Genomic DNA, 15,380 nt, shown 5'->3' with positions numbered 1-15,380 from the left:
ACGTGATTGCCCGGGGAACAGTTTCTTTCATTTTTTATGTCGCTTTTTCATCCAACAATTTTATAATAAAGTAGCAACTAAATCTTACAGATAAGCAAATATATATTAGGGCGAAAGTCAACTTATCAAAAAATATGTAATACCTATCAAAGTAATAGAAAAAATGATAAATTAAGAAGTTAAATTATTGGTCGTAAAAAAGATCTTTTGAGACAAGACAGCATAAAAATATACTCAATTTACACAACAATTAAAATAACAATGTATGAAAAACGACCTGCGCGCGCATATTAAGTCTAGTCCTAATACAATAAAACACATTAAATGTGCATGGCACAAACTATTTGTAACGCAATTGGCTGAATGCAACATAGAAATATATACAATGGACACAAAAATATACATTGAAATATATGAGATAGCCACGCACGCCCGACAAACATTAACTATACTTTAGAAGTACTTTCAGCCCGCGAAGCGGACTAGTTAACCTAGTAAACTTATAAATTATGAGTAAATATATTAATAATTGTAAATTCTAAACTAAAAACATAAAAACAATAGGGAAATGATTTCCTGAGAAAATTATTACTCGATGAATATAAAACGTTTTATCATTATTTAATACTCTAAAAATTATACGAATACACAAACATAAAAAAATGACAAGTTTTGGGAGACTATAATTTGGGTTAAATGATCATATAAACATACATGTACTCTTAAAAGTTTTTACAGCATCAAATCTCTATTTGAAAATACTTCGGTTATGATCAATAACTAACACTATCTTTAATATTAAAACAGCGGAATTAATGCTTGATTGATAATAATCATTAGATAAATAATTTAATTTTCACGCTGCTTGTATAAGAATGCTATAAGAATAATGAAAATGTCAATTTGCTCAACAAATAAATTAAACTGTAATAATTAGTAGCTACAGCTCTACACGGAAAGAAAATTATAGGAATGGTTCCCATAATATTGTGAAATTCTTTCCTATACCAGTTTAGGAATTACGACCATAAATAATGGGAGGTGCTCCTATAATTATAAGAATGTTGCCCATAATTATAGGAATAGTTCCTATAGTTATGGGAATGCTACCCATAACATTATAGGAATGGCCCCTATAATGATAGGAATGGTTCCTATAATTTATCAGAAGACTTCCTATAATATTAAAGGAAACGTTCCTATAATATATAGAAACTACTCCTATAAATTATAGGATCCATTCCTATAACATGATAGGAATGATTCCCATAATGCAATCGGAATAGTTCCTATACCATTATGGGAATCATTCCTATAATATTACTGGAGTTGTTCCCATACTATCATGAAAATATTAATTTAAAGAAAAGTGTGAAAATCACTTCTATAATACACAGAAATATTATTAAACATAGAAACAAAAATTCAACCATTGAAAAAAAAATCGTATTTGGCAAAAAACATTAAATTTTCAACAGAAATTTTTTGTTAGCACAGAACATTTAAGAAAATTAAAATTTTGGGAATAAAAATTTTAATTTCGATAAAATCTCAAATTTTGAAAAAATTTTTACACTATTTTGCAAAAAAAAAAATTATGATATTATAGGGACGGTTCCCATAACATTATGAGAATAGTTCCCATAATATTATAAGAATACTTCCCATACCGTTATGGAAATAGTTCCTATAATGATATCAGAATAGTATCGCGTATTTAAGAGTTCAGCGAAGGGAATACAAATTTTTTTCGAGTTACTGAGTATTTCGACTCAACAAGGTTCGAGTTATCGAAAGTCCACTGTATATATCTGTATGTATTACATTATTGTAGCTTTATTGACGTTCTATAAGAAATCCACTTTTCCATTCCGGGTAAGGCCGGAAGCCTCTTTTTTTATGAGGTTGTCAAGCTCTGACAAGTTACATTTTATGCTAAATTTTGAAAATTTAAGAATCGAAAATCATGAATGAAAAAGCGGTTTTTAAATTTTTATTCCTGATTATGTTCAATGAAATAAATGTATTCAGGCAGAAATCAATGTCAGTATTCAAAATCAAGATTTGAATGAGTTTTAACTTAGGTCAGAGCAATAATATATGAATCATCCGAGAAAAATGTTAAAAATGTGTTCTTTTAATTTTTTGCTGGTAATATGATTTAAACAAAAAACAAGTTAGATGGCATTATAAAATGATCGAAAAAGACCGAAGTTAAAAATTTAGAAAACGGTTAATCCTGCAGTCTAACTTTAAAAATTTCCACTATTTTCAAACTCGAGAACATCACTATACACGGAAAGATTAGAACCCGAGTGGTTACTGTTCTGCACCCGACTCAGTACGGTTCTAGAAAAAAATGAAAGAAAATTGAGTTAGCACCCGACTGAGTGATGTGCGCACACGACTCAGTCAGGTTCTGCACAGTAACCAGTGTGGTGCTGCACCACAATCGGAGCACAGTAACCAGTTTGGTGCCGCACATGAATGGCTCGGGTGCAGCACACGAATAAGTAATGTCTTGAGAATTCTCAGCCGAAGATTTTCGAGCACACTACTGACTAATGTGTGGCACACGAATAGTTACGGTTCCGCACCGTAACCATTCGGGTGCTGCACGCGAGTCAGTATGGTCTGAGATTGTAAAATTTCTTTCAGATGCTTAGCAAGTGTGTGTGAAAAGAATACGTAAATTTAGTCGTCTTAATTATTATTTAATATTTATCTACATTCAGTGTTCAATACCGATTGGATTTATAAATGTTTAGGTAAGTATATACATATTACAAATGTTGTTAATAGTCGTTTATGTATGGTATGCTGTGTTGACTTTGTGAGGTTAAGTATTAAGTATTTCACGAACACAAAATCATTTCACTTAATATAATCCCAAAAAATAGAATCCAACATATTTTAATTTATGATCTTTTAAATAGTTTAAACAATCGTTGATTATTTTGTTTCATTTACTTTTAATTTATGTTATTAATCTTAGGAACACTATAATTCCAATACCAATTTTTTTTTTTGTGGTAATTAAATTTGCTGCAAATTATTTTACATTTTTTAATTACTTTTTTCTTTATTTTCCTTTTTTTTTTTTTTTTTTTTTAATGCGTTTTAGATACTATGAGTGAAGTTGTTGAAGTTGATGAATCATTTATTCCGAAACGCTGGGTGTGAATTTGACATTTAAAAAGAAAAATAATATGATTTATTGTTTGCTTGTTAATAAAAAAATTAAACTATTTTTTAATAAAAACACAATTACATTTAATTATTCTCCTTTCTTTACTTCATACGTCAATCTATTTCTAACCTTTGTCCAAAAAAGTGCACGCCTCACAACGCTCATTTAATTTAAAAAAAAAAAATATGTCGTATTACGGGCTTCTCACATTAAAGCCCTCATATCTGTAATATTTGCATTATATGAAGAACTCAACAAATTAGATTAAAGTATTTCGAGGTATTTTCATTTAAGGTAACAAAAATACGGTGCAAGCTTATTAAAGACAAGTTGATTTTTTATTTATGTATGCAGAACACTACTCATTCGTGTGCGCACACGAGCCATTCATGTGCGGCACCAGACTGGTTACTGTGCTCCGATTGTGGTGCAGCACCACACTGGTTACTGTGCAGAACCTGACTGAGTCGTGTGCGCACATCACTCAGTCGGGTGCTAACTCAATTTTCTTTCATTTTTTTCTAGAACCGTACTGAGTCGGGTGCAGAACAGTAACCACTCGGGTTCTAATCTTTCCGTGTACACATTGTGACAAAGCATCCTATCTTTTCCAGTTTGCTTTATTTAAACCATCGACGAGGTCACCTGAGGAGTCATTTATGTTAATACATGTTACATTATTCAAGGGATTATCGCGATATAACTAAGTAATATCGTATAGCAGTCCCACGAGATGCATATCAAAGCTGCAGATTGCTTTACAGCAACTATCATACCGCTAGCAACAGTGAGTGAGTGACGTACCCACACAACACCTGCATACGAGAGTATATAACTCTGGGTCACAGGAGCGACGCCAGTGAGCCTATATGGCACAACGCCTAAAGCAGAATAATCTAATTTTCTCAATTATCGCCCGATGACCTGATGACAGGCGACGTTTTACAACAGCATGGGAATGTCAATAAGACAATAATACAGAATGTTAGTTTATACAAAAAACAAAGAAAGAGAAAACAACCTCACTATTTATATGGCAATTGCCCAGTATAGTCAATTTTATTTTTCACTTGTTGCGTTATTTGTTGATGCATAGCAATAATTTGTTGTAGAAAATTCGAATTTAACATTTTTTATTGTCGCAAGAATAATCAAATTTTGATTTTATACCCCATAATATCATCAAAAGAGGAAATACCCTTAAGTTAAGAAAACTCGACAGTAAGCTACGGTGAAATTGCACAAAGAAATTATTCTTCTTTGAAATCTTATGATGCGACAGTAAAACTGGACCACGTTGGCCGCCTAACGAAAATGAAACATATTTCAAAAATGGCCATAGTAACTTTAATATGCCGTTTGAGCTAGAAAATCTCAAAAACTTAGGTTGAATAGTATCATTAAAAGTTCGATATAGTATTAAATATAAAGGCAGAGTGATCCGTGGGTTGGACTTTAATTAATTGATTTTTTGTTGTTTTATTTTTCAAAGATATTATTGAATACGATATAAATTAAAATGAATTATAAATCAAACTCATCAGTCTAACTCAACTGACTGATGCTAAAACCATGCTCTCAACTAAACACGCCTAATGTACTTGACAACCAGGAAGCGCATTCCACATTCAGAGTCTGAAACGACCGATGAGAAACTTTTTGGCAGTAGAAATAAACGAGTAATAAGAACAACAGAGGTTGAATACAGAGAGTAAAGGGAAGCGCAAAAAAAGAAAACTGCTAGCCAGTATCTACACTAGACTTCACTTTTGGACAATGAACATATGGTGACAGTTAAAGAAACGACAAACGAATACATAAAAAAAGAATCTGGAAAACGGATGAACCTGCGGGCCAGCCCTATTTACATTATTGTACATACATTTTCGAGCTCGAAAATACTCTTTGATATATTTGTTTCTTTGAGCTTTTCAAGCTGAAAAAAAACAATTGTGTCTTGCTGTAGTATGAAAATAACATATATGGTCAAAATTTATGATAAATATCAGAAAATATATGTGGCGAATTTAACTATATTTCCTGATATATTTTTTTTTATATTAAAAAATATAATATTCATCATATACGAGTCCGTATATAAAACATATATTGCAATCATATCCAAAAAATATATTTTTTTCATATATGAAAATATATATTCTTGTCATGTATGAAAATTATACTTGTTTCATACATTAAAATATATATTTCTACCTTATACTAAAAATATACTCTGATCATATATAAAAACATGTATTTATATTATAAATGGAAAAAAAAAGTTTTTTATTCGTATGACAAACTCCAATTAAATTATATCTAAATTTTAATATGCTCTTTAAATTGCAGATAAAATTTTCAAAATTAGTTAATTTGATGCGAATATATAATGTACCCATATAAATACACATAAACCGAATAAGATGTATGCTAAAATATAACAAAGAAAATATATGGTGCCATGTATAATATAAATTATATGCTACCATATATTTCATTTCATATAAAAATTTTATATTTTTTTAATATAAAAGGAAATATATAAATACAATATATTATAAGGTAAATGTAAATGTATATATAGCTTCATATAAAAAACATATAAGTTACATATATGGAATATATACATTTACTATTATATATAATTTTATATTAAATAGGCGAAAATCTCTATATGATTTTTTATAATATACAATATAATATATCATACATTTTTTTGTTGCAAGCATATATGATTTTATATATTTTAACCATATATTGTTTTTTTATGCGGGTAGACTATGAAATTCTAAAAAATCAAGAAAAATTTTAAATAGCACGGAACTTTCAAATATTATTGTACGAATATACTTGAATATGAATAAATATAAACAATTGAAATGAATAGTGAATGTAAATTTTATTTCAATGAAAACGTAAAAATATAAAATATCCGGATAAAATTCAGAAGACAGTAATCTTTTTAATGTTTCGTTGACAATATCTTCTTAACTAATGAACTGATTACAAAAAAACCATGCAGTGATTAAAAGACATTTTGAAGAAAATCTGGCATAATTTTTTAATTATATGGTACATTACATTAAGAGTTTTCTAGGATAAATAAGGTGAATTATTTTTAAAATTTTTCAACATCGATATTGAGACGTCACTATGACTTACTAGCAGCCACTAAGATTCGTGGACCAAACCCTGGTTTAGGCTAATCCCAGAATAATTTATAATTTCGCGGAACAGCGCAGTGGTGGGGTTATTGCAGAGCAAGGATCTGCACTCATTCAAATAACCAATTAAACCTAAAGTTACTTAAATTTTGTCAACTCACCTCACAGTATACTTTATTAATATATTAAAAAAGTTTTGAAACAACAAAAAAACAATAAAAATGCGTAAATGATAGCGTTCACGCTTAAGACATGCAATTATTTTGTTCAATTTAATGATGATAAAAAATATACAACCATTTATTATTTATTCTATTAATTTAATATTACATGGAAAATAAATTGTAGTAATGGCAACAACAACTGGAGTTCCATTTACCACAGGCTGTAGTATGACATGAGACAACTCCAAATTGTGGTTAGATTTACTACAATATTGTAGTTAAGCGTCAACTATCGAAAAAAGTAAGATATGCCACAGCATGCGGTATTTGTAACTCCAATTGTAGTTCAATTTACTCGATATGCGGTCACGTAAAAATAAACGGTATATAACCTTGAATTTTTATAAATTATTTTTAAAAATCACTTATTGAGTTATTTTTATATACTAAACATGGTAATTATTTACAAATAGGGTCCACTCATGCTGGGCCATGTTAAATTTTTTTCGATCAAATTGATCAATTTTTTTTTAATTGTTCATTGTTTTATGTACTTTAAAAGAAAAATAAATCAATATTATCAAAAAAAATACAATAGAAATTTTATCCAAAAACATGAAAGCCAATTTTTTTTTCCAACTTTTAAAGGCAAAAAAACTATCGAAATCTTTATTTTTTTTCTCATGACATTTTTTATCATAAATGCGCCGTAAGAACAAGCAGAATAAAAAAAAATTAAAAATTGTTAATTTTTGGGTTTTAAAAAAAATCAGATGATTATTTATGAGACGCTTTAATAATTGAATATACACAACAGATTAACCTCAAAATGGCGAAATAGCGGGAAGTGCTCCTTCTGTAGTACTCTCAACTCCCGCATAGAGTATTTGTTACTGCAGTGTGCAGCAGAATTAACCGCAAGATAGGAGTAAACTCAACTTATTAACTTAGTAAAATTTGTCGGATATTTAGTAACTTTTATCATTTATGTGGTATTTTTAACTACAAACACATTTACTGCAACCTTGTAGTAAATGATACTACATATTATTTTCCGTATAATAGCGAACGAAGTATTATCTTTTATTTTATATGATGAAATTAAATTTATAACGAAATTTGACTGTTATTTCGTTTGAGGGTTTACGGTTACGATTTTATTCTTTATTATTCGTTTTTTTGTTTGAATTTTCCCGCGAGTGACGTTATCTCCTCTGTAAGCCAAGCTAAAAAAAATTTTAACAGATGATAAAACAGTTAGTAATTATACCATCATGTATGTACCCTGTGAAAAATTTCCAACAAATTTTACTACGGGTGCATTGTAACACCGAGCCATAAGAAAACTGGCACAAAATTTACAAGTGTCCCATAGTAAACGGTATGCGCAGACGACACGATTGGGACTTATGCGCATACGTTTACTATGGGACGCTTGTAAATTTTGTACCAGTTTTCTTATCGTCCGGGGTTACAATGCACCCATAGTAAAATTTAATGGGAATTTTTCACAGTGTATAGTTCCTGCTTGTTCATAGTTATTTCAATCCTATTTTATTAAAAATAAAATATATGGCTGCCGAAATCGCAGAAAATTATGAAAATCAAGCCCGTATGAAAAACCAATATATGGTTAAAATCTATAAAATCATATATGTTGGCAACAAAAAAATATATGATATATATGTTATATTTTATCATATATCTTATTCGGTTTATGTACATGTATATGGGTACATCATATATTTGCATCAAATTAACTAATTTTGAAAATTTTATCTACAATTCAAAGAGTATATTAAATATTAGATCTAACTTAATTGGAGTTGGTCACACGAATAAGAAACTTTTTTTTCCATACACAATATAAATATATGTTTTTATATACGATCAAAGTATATTTTTTGTATATGATAGAAATATATATTTTTATGTATGAAAAAAATATAGTTTTCGTAAATGACAAGAATATATATTTTCATATATGATAAAAATATATTTTTTGTATATGATTGACATATATATTTTATATATGCTAAACATACAAGGACTCGTATATAATGAATATTATATTTTTTAATATAAAAAAAATATATCAGAAAATATAGTTAAATTGGCCACATATATTTTCTGATATTTATCATATATTTTTACATATATTTAGACCATATATGTTATTTTCATACGAGAGTTTTAATCGAAATCACGTTTTTTAGGCGAGAACAGAGCATACCTGCGCGCTTCGCGCTTAAGGCATGCAATAAATACTTATGTCTGATTAGGTCCAGTAAAACAATACGAAACATTAATGAGAAATAAGCGATAAAAATCCAGGCGTCAAGAATGAATTGAAGTTAAACAAACATTTTAAGAAATATCTTATATCACTTACAAATCTTTGCAAATTACTTTCTCCAATAATAACTCTTGAACAAATTAACCGACTAAGATGGTTTTTTGCAGCGATCGAAGCGCCTTAGTGAGTTTTGGAGCTGATAAAGTTTTGGATTCAATTGATCAAAGCATTTCTGAGAAAATGAGAAAAAAAGAATATTTTTTTCGTACTTCTTAATTATTTTAGAGTTAATACAATTGGATAATCCGAGCTTTACAGGGAGGTGACAGCTAACAAGCTCTTTCGAAGTCCACAAAAACTATCTAAATCGGTTGATTCATTAAAAAAGTGCGTGTACTTATATGCGTTACGCATATGCGTTAGGTTGTACTTGTTTAGCATGACGAATAAAAAAAATATTGCTACGCATACAAATTATATACAGTCGAGTCTCGTTATGAGTCCGCTCGTTATGAGTCCGTGAACCAGGATTTCCACGGAAGACCTTCCCCCTCCACAACGTGAAAAAAAAATTAATTTCAGAGTCTCGATATGAGTCCGTATATTCATGAAAAGAAATTAAGAGTTTATTTATCATATTAGTCCTATTTACATATAAGAAACATAACACTCAAGTCGAACGGACTCATAACGAGATACTGGAAACAATCACGTACACACTCACACGCTTAAAAAGTAGGGGAAGTTCAACTCACGACTGTCGTTTGCGCTGACAGAGTGGGGGTACACAAATTCTTAGAATTATATTCCCCTACACCCCTTTATGCGGGTTCATAACGAGACTCGACTGTATACGGAGAAAACTAGTCTCAAGAAAATTGTAAGATTTAATAAGTTGTAGTCACAAATACTAATGCAAATATATAGGTTAATTACTTTTAATTTATATTGCTAATTGTATAGTAAAAATCAAATAATGCTTATTATTACTATTTGTTTATCAGATAAATTGATATATTGTTACTTTTATTACTAACTCTTCTGTATTCTTCATTAATAGAACAGCGATTTTTATTAAGAGTATATTCAATTATTACTAAACGTTGAGTAATAAAATTCACTATATGATTTAACGATTTTTAATCTGTAAAAATATAAAAATTGACAAAAAATAAGCATTAAGGTAGTTCACTCGCGACATTCGTAGCCAAAAGTATAGCGTAATCGTAACTACAAAAAGTTAAAGATACTGAATGCGAAAATATTTTATATTTGTGAGAGACTGTATCCAATACATTTTAGTTTTAAATATACACCCGCACGGAAAAGCTATATATTGTTGAAAGTATATAAAAAAATATATGGTGAGTATGTGATAAATATATAGCGGCAAAAATATCTATATTGGAAGATATATGTTTTTTACATATATTGGATAATATATTTATAATAATATATATTAACCCATATATAGTGTTTTGTATTTTTCTATATATATTATCTCATATAATGCTCAATATATTCTTGCCATATATGGATAATATATATATAATTTATAAGTATAATATAATAAACTTGATGTATACTTCCATATGTTTTGACCCATATAATTGATTATATATGAAAGAATTTATATGTTTAAATATATGGTTCGCAGTATATTGGAATTATATTTTTCCAATATATTAAAATATATTTTTTGCAATATATTGAAAATTTTATTTTTTCAATATACATTTTAATTTCTACACAATTCCACAAAAAAAAGTCAAGTTTATTATTTTTTTTTTCTTTTCATTGGCCTTACATATACTGAAGAACTAACGCAATAACCTAAGAAAAGTAAAAAAAGTGCCATATATTTTACAATATACTGGAAACCATATAATTTGCAATATACTGGAAAACATATATAAAAAATACAAAAAATACTATATATTAATTAATATACTACTTTCAATATAATATATCAATATTATAAAAGATATATTAAAATATATATAAAAAACATACATAAAAAGTCGTATATTGATAAATATATTGGTAATATATTCCGGCAATATATTTTAATTCAATATATTATCAATTTATTCAATATATTAATACGGCAAAAATATTAATATGATTTTATATATTGTACAATATATCACATTATATAATATTATATAATAATATATAAAATTATATATTAATATGTAATATTATATAATATTCATATATTTTGTCATATATGTTTTCACATATAAAGATTTGTCATGCGGGCAGATACACACTAATACAATCACACTGATAAGTATAATAAATGTGGCAACGCTGCAAACATTTATATTATATAGTCTATAGACACTATATGACGGATGATGAAATCTAGAAGACAGGGAACGTGGTATCGGGGCTTCATAAATTTGTCGTTCCATCTATGTAAGACCCTTCTTCTATAGTAGCCTTTAGCGGTGGCAGTTATTTTAAATATCATTTCTGTCACTTAGGTCTTATTACCCGCGGGTACCTTAAATGTTTAACATTCATAAAAATTATTTCGAAAAATTTTCCAAAAATTTTTAGACCTCCAATACTTTCATGCTCTAAAATTAACCTAACTGACATTTGAATTTCCGCGGGTTAAGTATGACAACTGCAACGTTGCTGAATTATGATTGCTGTACCCCACCACACGTCAAGTATTTTAAAATTATTTATATTTTAGAAATCAATATTTTTTAAACAAATTGGTCAAGAATTTCAGAGTTTTATTTTTAAATTTCTAATTTTTTCATTTAACAGTGGATAAGTTTTTTAAAAAAAATGGTAAGAATCGTTTCCAAGATATTCAGGAAACTACATGTTTTTCTTATACTTGGTAGATCTCCAGCATGTTAATTATGCACTTTTTGATTGTTAATATCTCGTCTTACAATCGGTGACAAAATTTCGTTTTTTTTTTTTCATTAAATATTAAACATTTTTGTTAATCTCATGTCCTAATTTCATCGCATTCCTAAGAAAAGTCGTTTTGCGAGTGAACTACCTTAAATACCTTCTTTACCAGTTAAAATGAATTGAACAAGTATTGTTATTATTATTGCTAAAGCATAAATTCTGGGAACTAATGTTCAACAGTTAACATAATGAACATAAAACGAATTAAGTATATTTTACCTCTTCATCGGAAGGCGGCTCTTCATGATCCGACTCTGTACTTTTGAAGACAAAAAGGCAGTTAGATGGTTCTAAAACTCTATTGTTGCCGAATTGAGTCTGTCGGTCAATTAGCTGATCAGACAGAGGAGAAGCGGTCGTCTCTATCATATTAAAAATTTGTATCTGTTTACACTAGTCTCTATAGTTAGCTATTGTTTTGTTAGAAACCGAATAAAATAGAAGTTAAATATTACTGTCACTCGTTTTTTTCGTCGCGCCTGCTATTTTTGCCAAAGCGAATTTAATTTTACTTCTTATTAAAGTATTACGCTGCAAACTACTCTGACGATCTGAAATAATACGATTAAAAAAAATTTTTGTAATTAAAACTGGCGATAATTTTATTTTTTCAATAAAAAAGTTATTTTTCAAAGTTGAGAATAAAAAATATCGATTTTTTACATTATACTTGATTGATTAATAAATATTTCTTACCGTTAAATTTGATTTTAAGTCTTTCAACTTGTTTAATGTTAAAATGTAATAATACACGTGTTGGCAAGAATAACAATTCAAATTTTAAGGTTACGTATAAACAAAAAACATCCTAGTGTTTGAAATATAGAATGTTTCGAAGTTAACTTACTCGCGAAATTCAACAATACACTTTTGTTAATATTTTACTTATTATTCAGTCGTATTATCGTAAATATTGTAACTGTGTGTAATTATTTTGAAAAAAAAAATATTTAAAGTCGGTATGATGTACACAAAGTAACAAACTATACCACTAACCGCCACTAACACTAAACATATGATCGAAGTATATATGAATATATTTATATATATACTTTACGTGTACTAGACGTCATCGAGATGTCAAATGTTTCATGTCAACTTTTGAGTTAAAATGTTTATCATCTAGAGAGATGAGAACTCTCTAGATGAATCCAATTTTTGATCTTAAAGAAGTTCGACCACAACTAGTGAGTCAAAGTAGTGTTTAAATTTTTTTGTTTGCTAAATTCTCCTAATAGTTATAAAAATTCATTATTTTAATCTATAATAATATAACAAATTCATAAATTAATATTTATTACTTATTTAATTCAAGAAAGTAATGAAATGACTTGGTTATTTCTGACTCATATGATTTAATAAAAAGATTTGGCAACAGCGCGCTCTAACTTCTTACACATCGATATTCAAATTAACGCGGGAAAAATTCATTTCTAATCTCGTCTCTCTTATTAATGTATTTCTATCTTTGTTTTTTCTTTCAGCTGCTTCCGCGACGTTGCCAGAGCCTCAATAATATGTATCTCTGTCGATGAACGAGATTAAATAATAAAGTTTAGCTTGAATTATTTAAATAATTACAATGGTAACACTATATTGTTAAAATCTTATCATATTCCAAAAATATTCAAGTTTATGGCATGTAGTTTTTTATTTCTTAAGCTTGGGAGGTTAATAATGAAAAAAATCGAATAAGTCATCTCGGGAGCTTGTCCGCCATAAGAGCCTGTGTATAAGAACTTAAAAACGTCATTTTTAAATCTTTTTTTCTAAAAAACTAGACGGTGGATCATATTCAAATTTTGAGAATACATAGATAAAGTACTTATTTACATGTATACTAAGTTTCAAATCTTAAAGTTGGAAAATGTCTTTTACATTAGATTTGGTCGAACCTCTTTAATTTTACTATTGGTTGAGGTCAACTGGCTATTTGAGATTATAACAAATCGTAAAAATTTCAAAATCCGTTGTACAAAAATGAGTTATAGCTTTCGGTTTACAAGTAATTTAAGGATAAAGTGACGAAAGGTCGTTTTCATAAAAATTAAAAAACATCCCAGATAACTAGAGTTTCAGCGCAATTTTTGAGCTGAAACTTTTGTCGTCTGAGTGACGTACGGTAGACATAAAAAATTTCAATGTCAACTCTTGAGCTCTCTTTAACGTCAAATTTCACATAAATTTGACGTAAGTTTAAAACTGCTGTTTAACGTCTGTGAGACATCAAAATTTGGGACGCAACAAATGACGTCAACAAGACCTCAACTAGAGAGATATTTTTTACTTTTTGATTTTTGAATTTACTTTGTTGAATAGTTGCTAAATGTCATGAGCTGACTTTTATTCAATATGTATCAAACGGTAAAATCGAATCTAAACAATATAGATCAATTTGAAATACTACTGCAGTTAAATTTTGCTACTCAATTTCTGATGTCTCGAGTACGTCAAATAGCGGCTTTAATCTGACGTCAAATTTACGCGCAATTTTACTGTTGGTTGAGCTCAACTGGCTATGACCGGTATTGCTTATCTTCGAACTTGATCAACCCTGATGAAAAACTCTGATTGACTCCAATTGAAAAATTCTAATCGGAAATTGTTGATTGACTTTCAATCAGTTTTAATTAAATATGATCGGAAAGTTCCGAATAAATCCAATTGAAAACATTGAAAATCGGATAGTTAATTAAAAAAAAAATATATTTTTTTCCAATTGAATCTGATTAAAAAATTTCGATCGGAAAATAACTGAGAAAAAATTATTATTTTCCAATAAAAATATTTCTATCGGATTCAATCAAAAAATAAATTTATTAACATCCGATTGAAATGAATCAAATTTCAAAATGATCGGATGAGGACTGCAGCCACAATCACTCGGACATCGTACATTATATCATATACACATACACCCCCACTTAAAAAATCCGATAGATTCTCATAGCTGTATGTATCAGACTCTATACACGGAAAAAAATCCCTGTTTAGAAAATCTTATAGAATCCAATAGTTTCTTATAAATTCCCATAGACATTTTATAAGAATGAATAAGTTCTATGAGAAGTGCTATAGTTAAGTACAGGGCCTTATACCTTGGCTATAAGAATCTATCGGATTTTTTAAGCAGGGATGATGCTCTAAATTTTAATAGTTTGTAGTTTATTTTCGACTTGAAATTAGTATATTCGATACTAATAATAAATCAGGATCGATCTTGATTAAACAACTGAATTCAACCGAATTCAAAATTTTAATTCTATTATATTCTGTCGAATTCTGCAAAACAGAATTCAACTGAATTGAAAATTTAAACAGAATAAAACCGATTTAAAAATTTCAAATTCGTATTAATTCAGTTTAATTTGGATTCAAAACCAGAAATTGGAGAATTATTTTCGAATTAATCAGAATTAAACCGAATAGAATTATTTAAATTCGTTTTAATTTGGACAAATTCTGGTTTTCCTGCCAAATTAGACAGAATTCATTTTTGAGTTAGGTACCGAATTAATAGAATTTATCTGAATTAAATAGAATTAAAAATTTAATTCTGTTTAATTCGATCGAATTCAGTTGTTTAATCAGGGTCATTATAAATATTACAAAATGGCTATTATTAT

The 15,380-nt window shown here is 28.4% G+C and overlaps 1 protein-coding gene across 2 annotated transcripts in view; it reads right to left on the bottom strand.

Moving 5' to 3' along the window:
* Positions 1–12,911, bottom strand: part of LOC103571387 (pseudouridylate synthase RPUSD2) — a 126,126-nt gene extending 113,215 nt beyond the window's left edge. The window contains exons 1-2 of one of the 2 annotated variants that reach the window (XM_014441502.2): positions 12,451–12,911; positions 11,974–12,305 (exon numbers count right to left, since the gene is read on the bottom strand). In XM_014441502.2, the coding sequence (XP_014296988.1) occupies positions 11,974–12,123 (150 nt within the window). In that variant the 5' untranslated portion in view covers positions 12,124–12,305; positions 12,451–12,911. Of the gene's footprint in view, positions 1–11,973; positions 12,306–12,450 lie in introns of those variants that run through there. The other variant, XM_014441500.2, reaches the window with a different exon arrangement.
* Positions 12,912–15,380: the final 2,469 nt, after the last annotated feature.

This window comes from Microplitis demolitor, chromosome 4 (genome assembly GCF_026212275.2).
Source record: "Microplitis demolitor isolate Queensland-Clemson2020A chromosome 4, iyMicDemo2.1a, whole genome shotgun sequence".
Taxonomy (NCBI): Eukaryota; Metazoa; Arthropoda; class Insecta; order Hymenoptera; family Braconidae; genus Microplitis; species Microplitis demolitor.
This window is presented reverse-complemented; position numbering and strand designations above follow the sequence as displayed.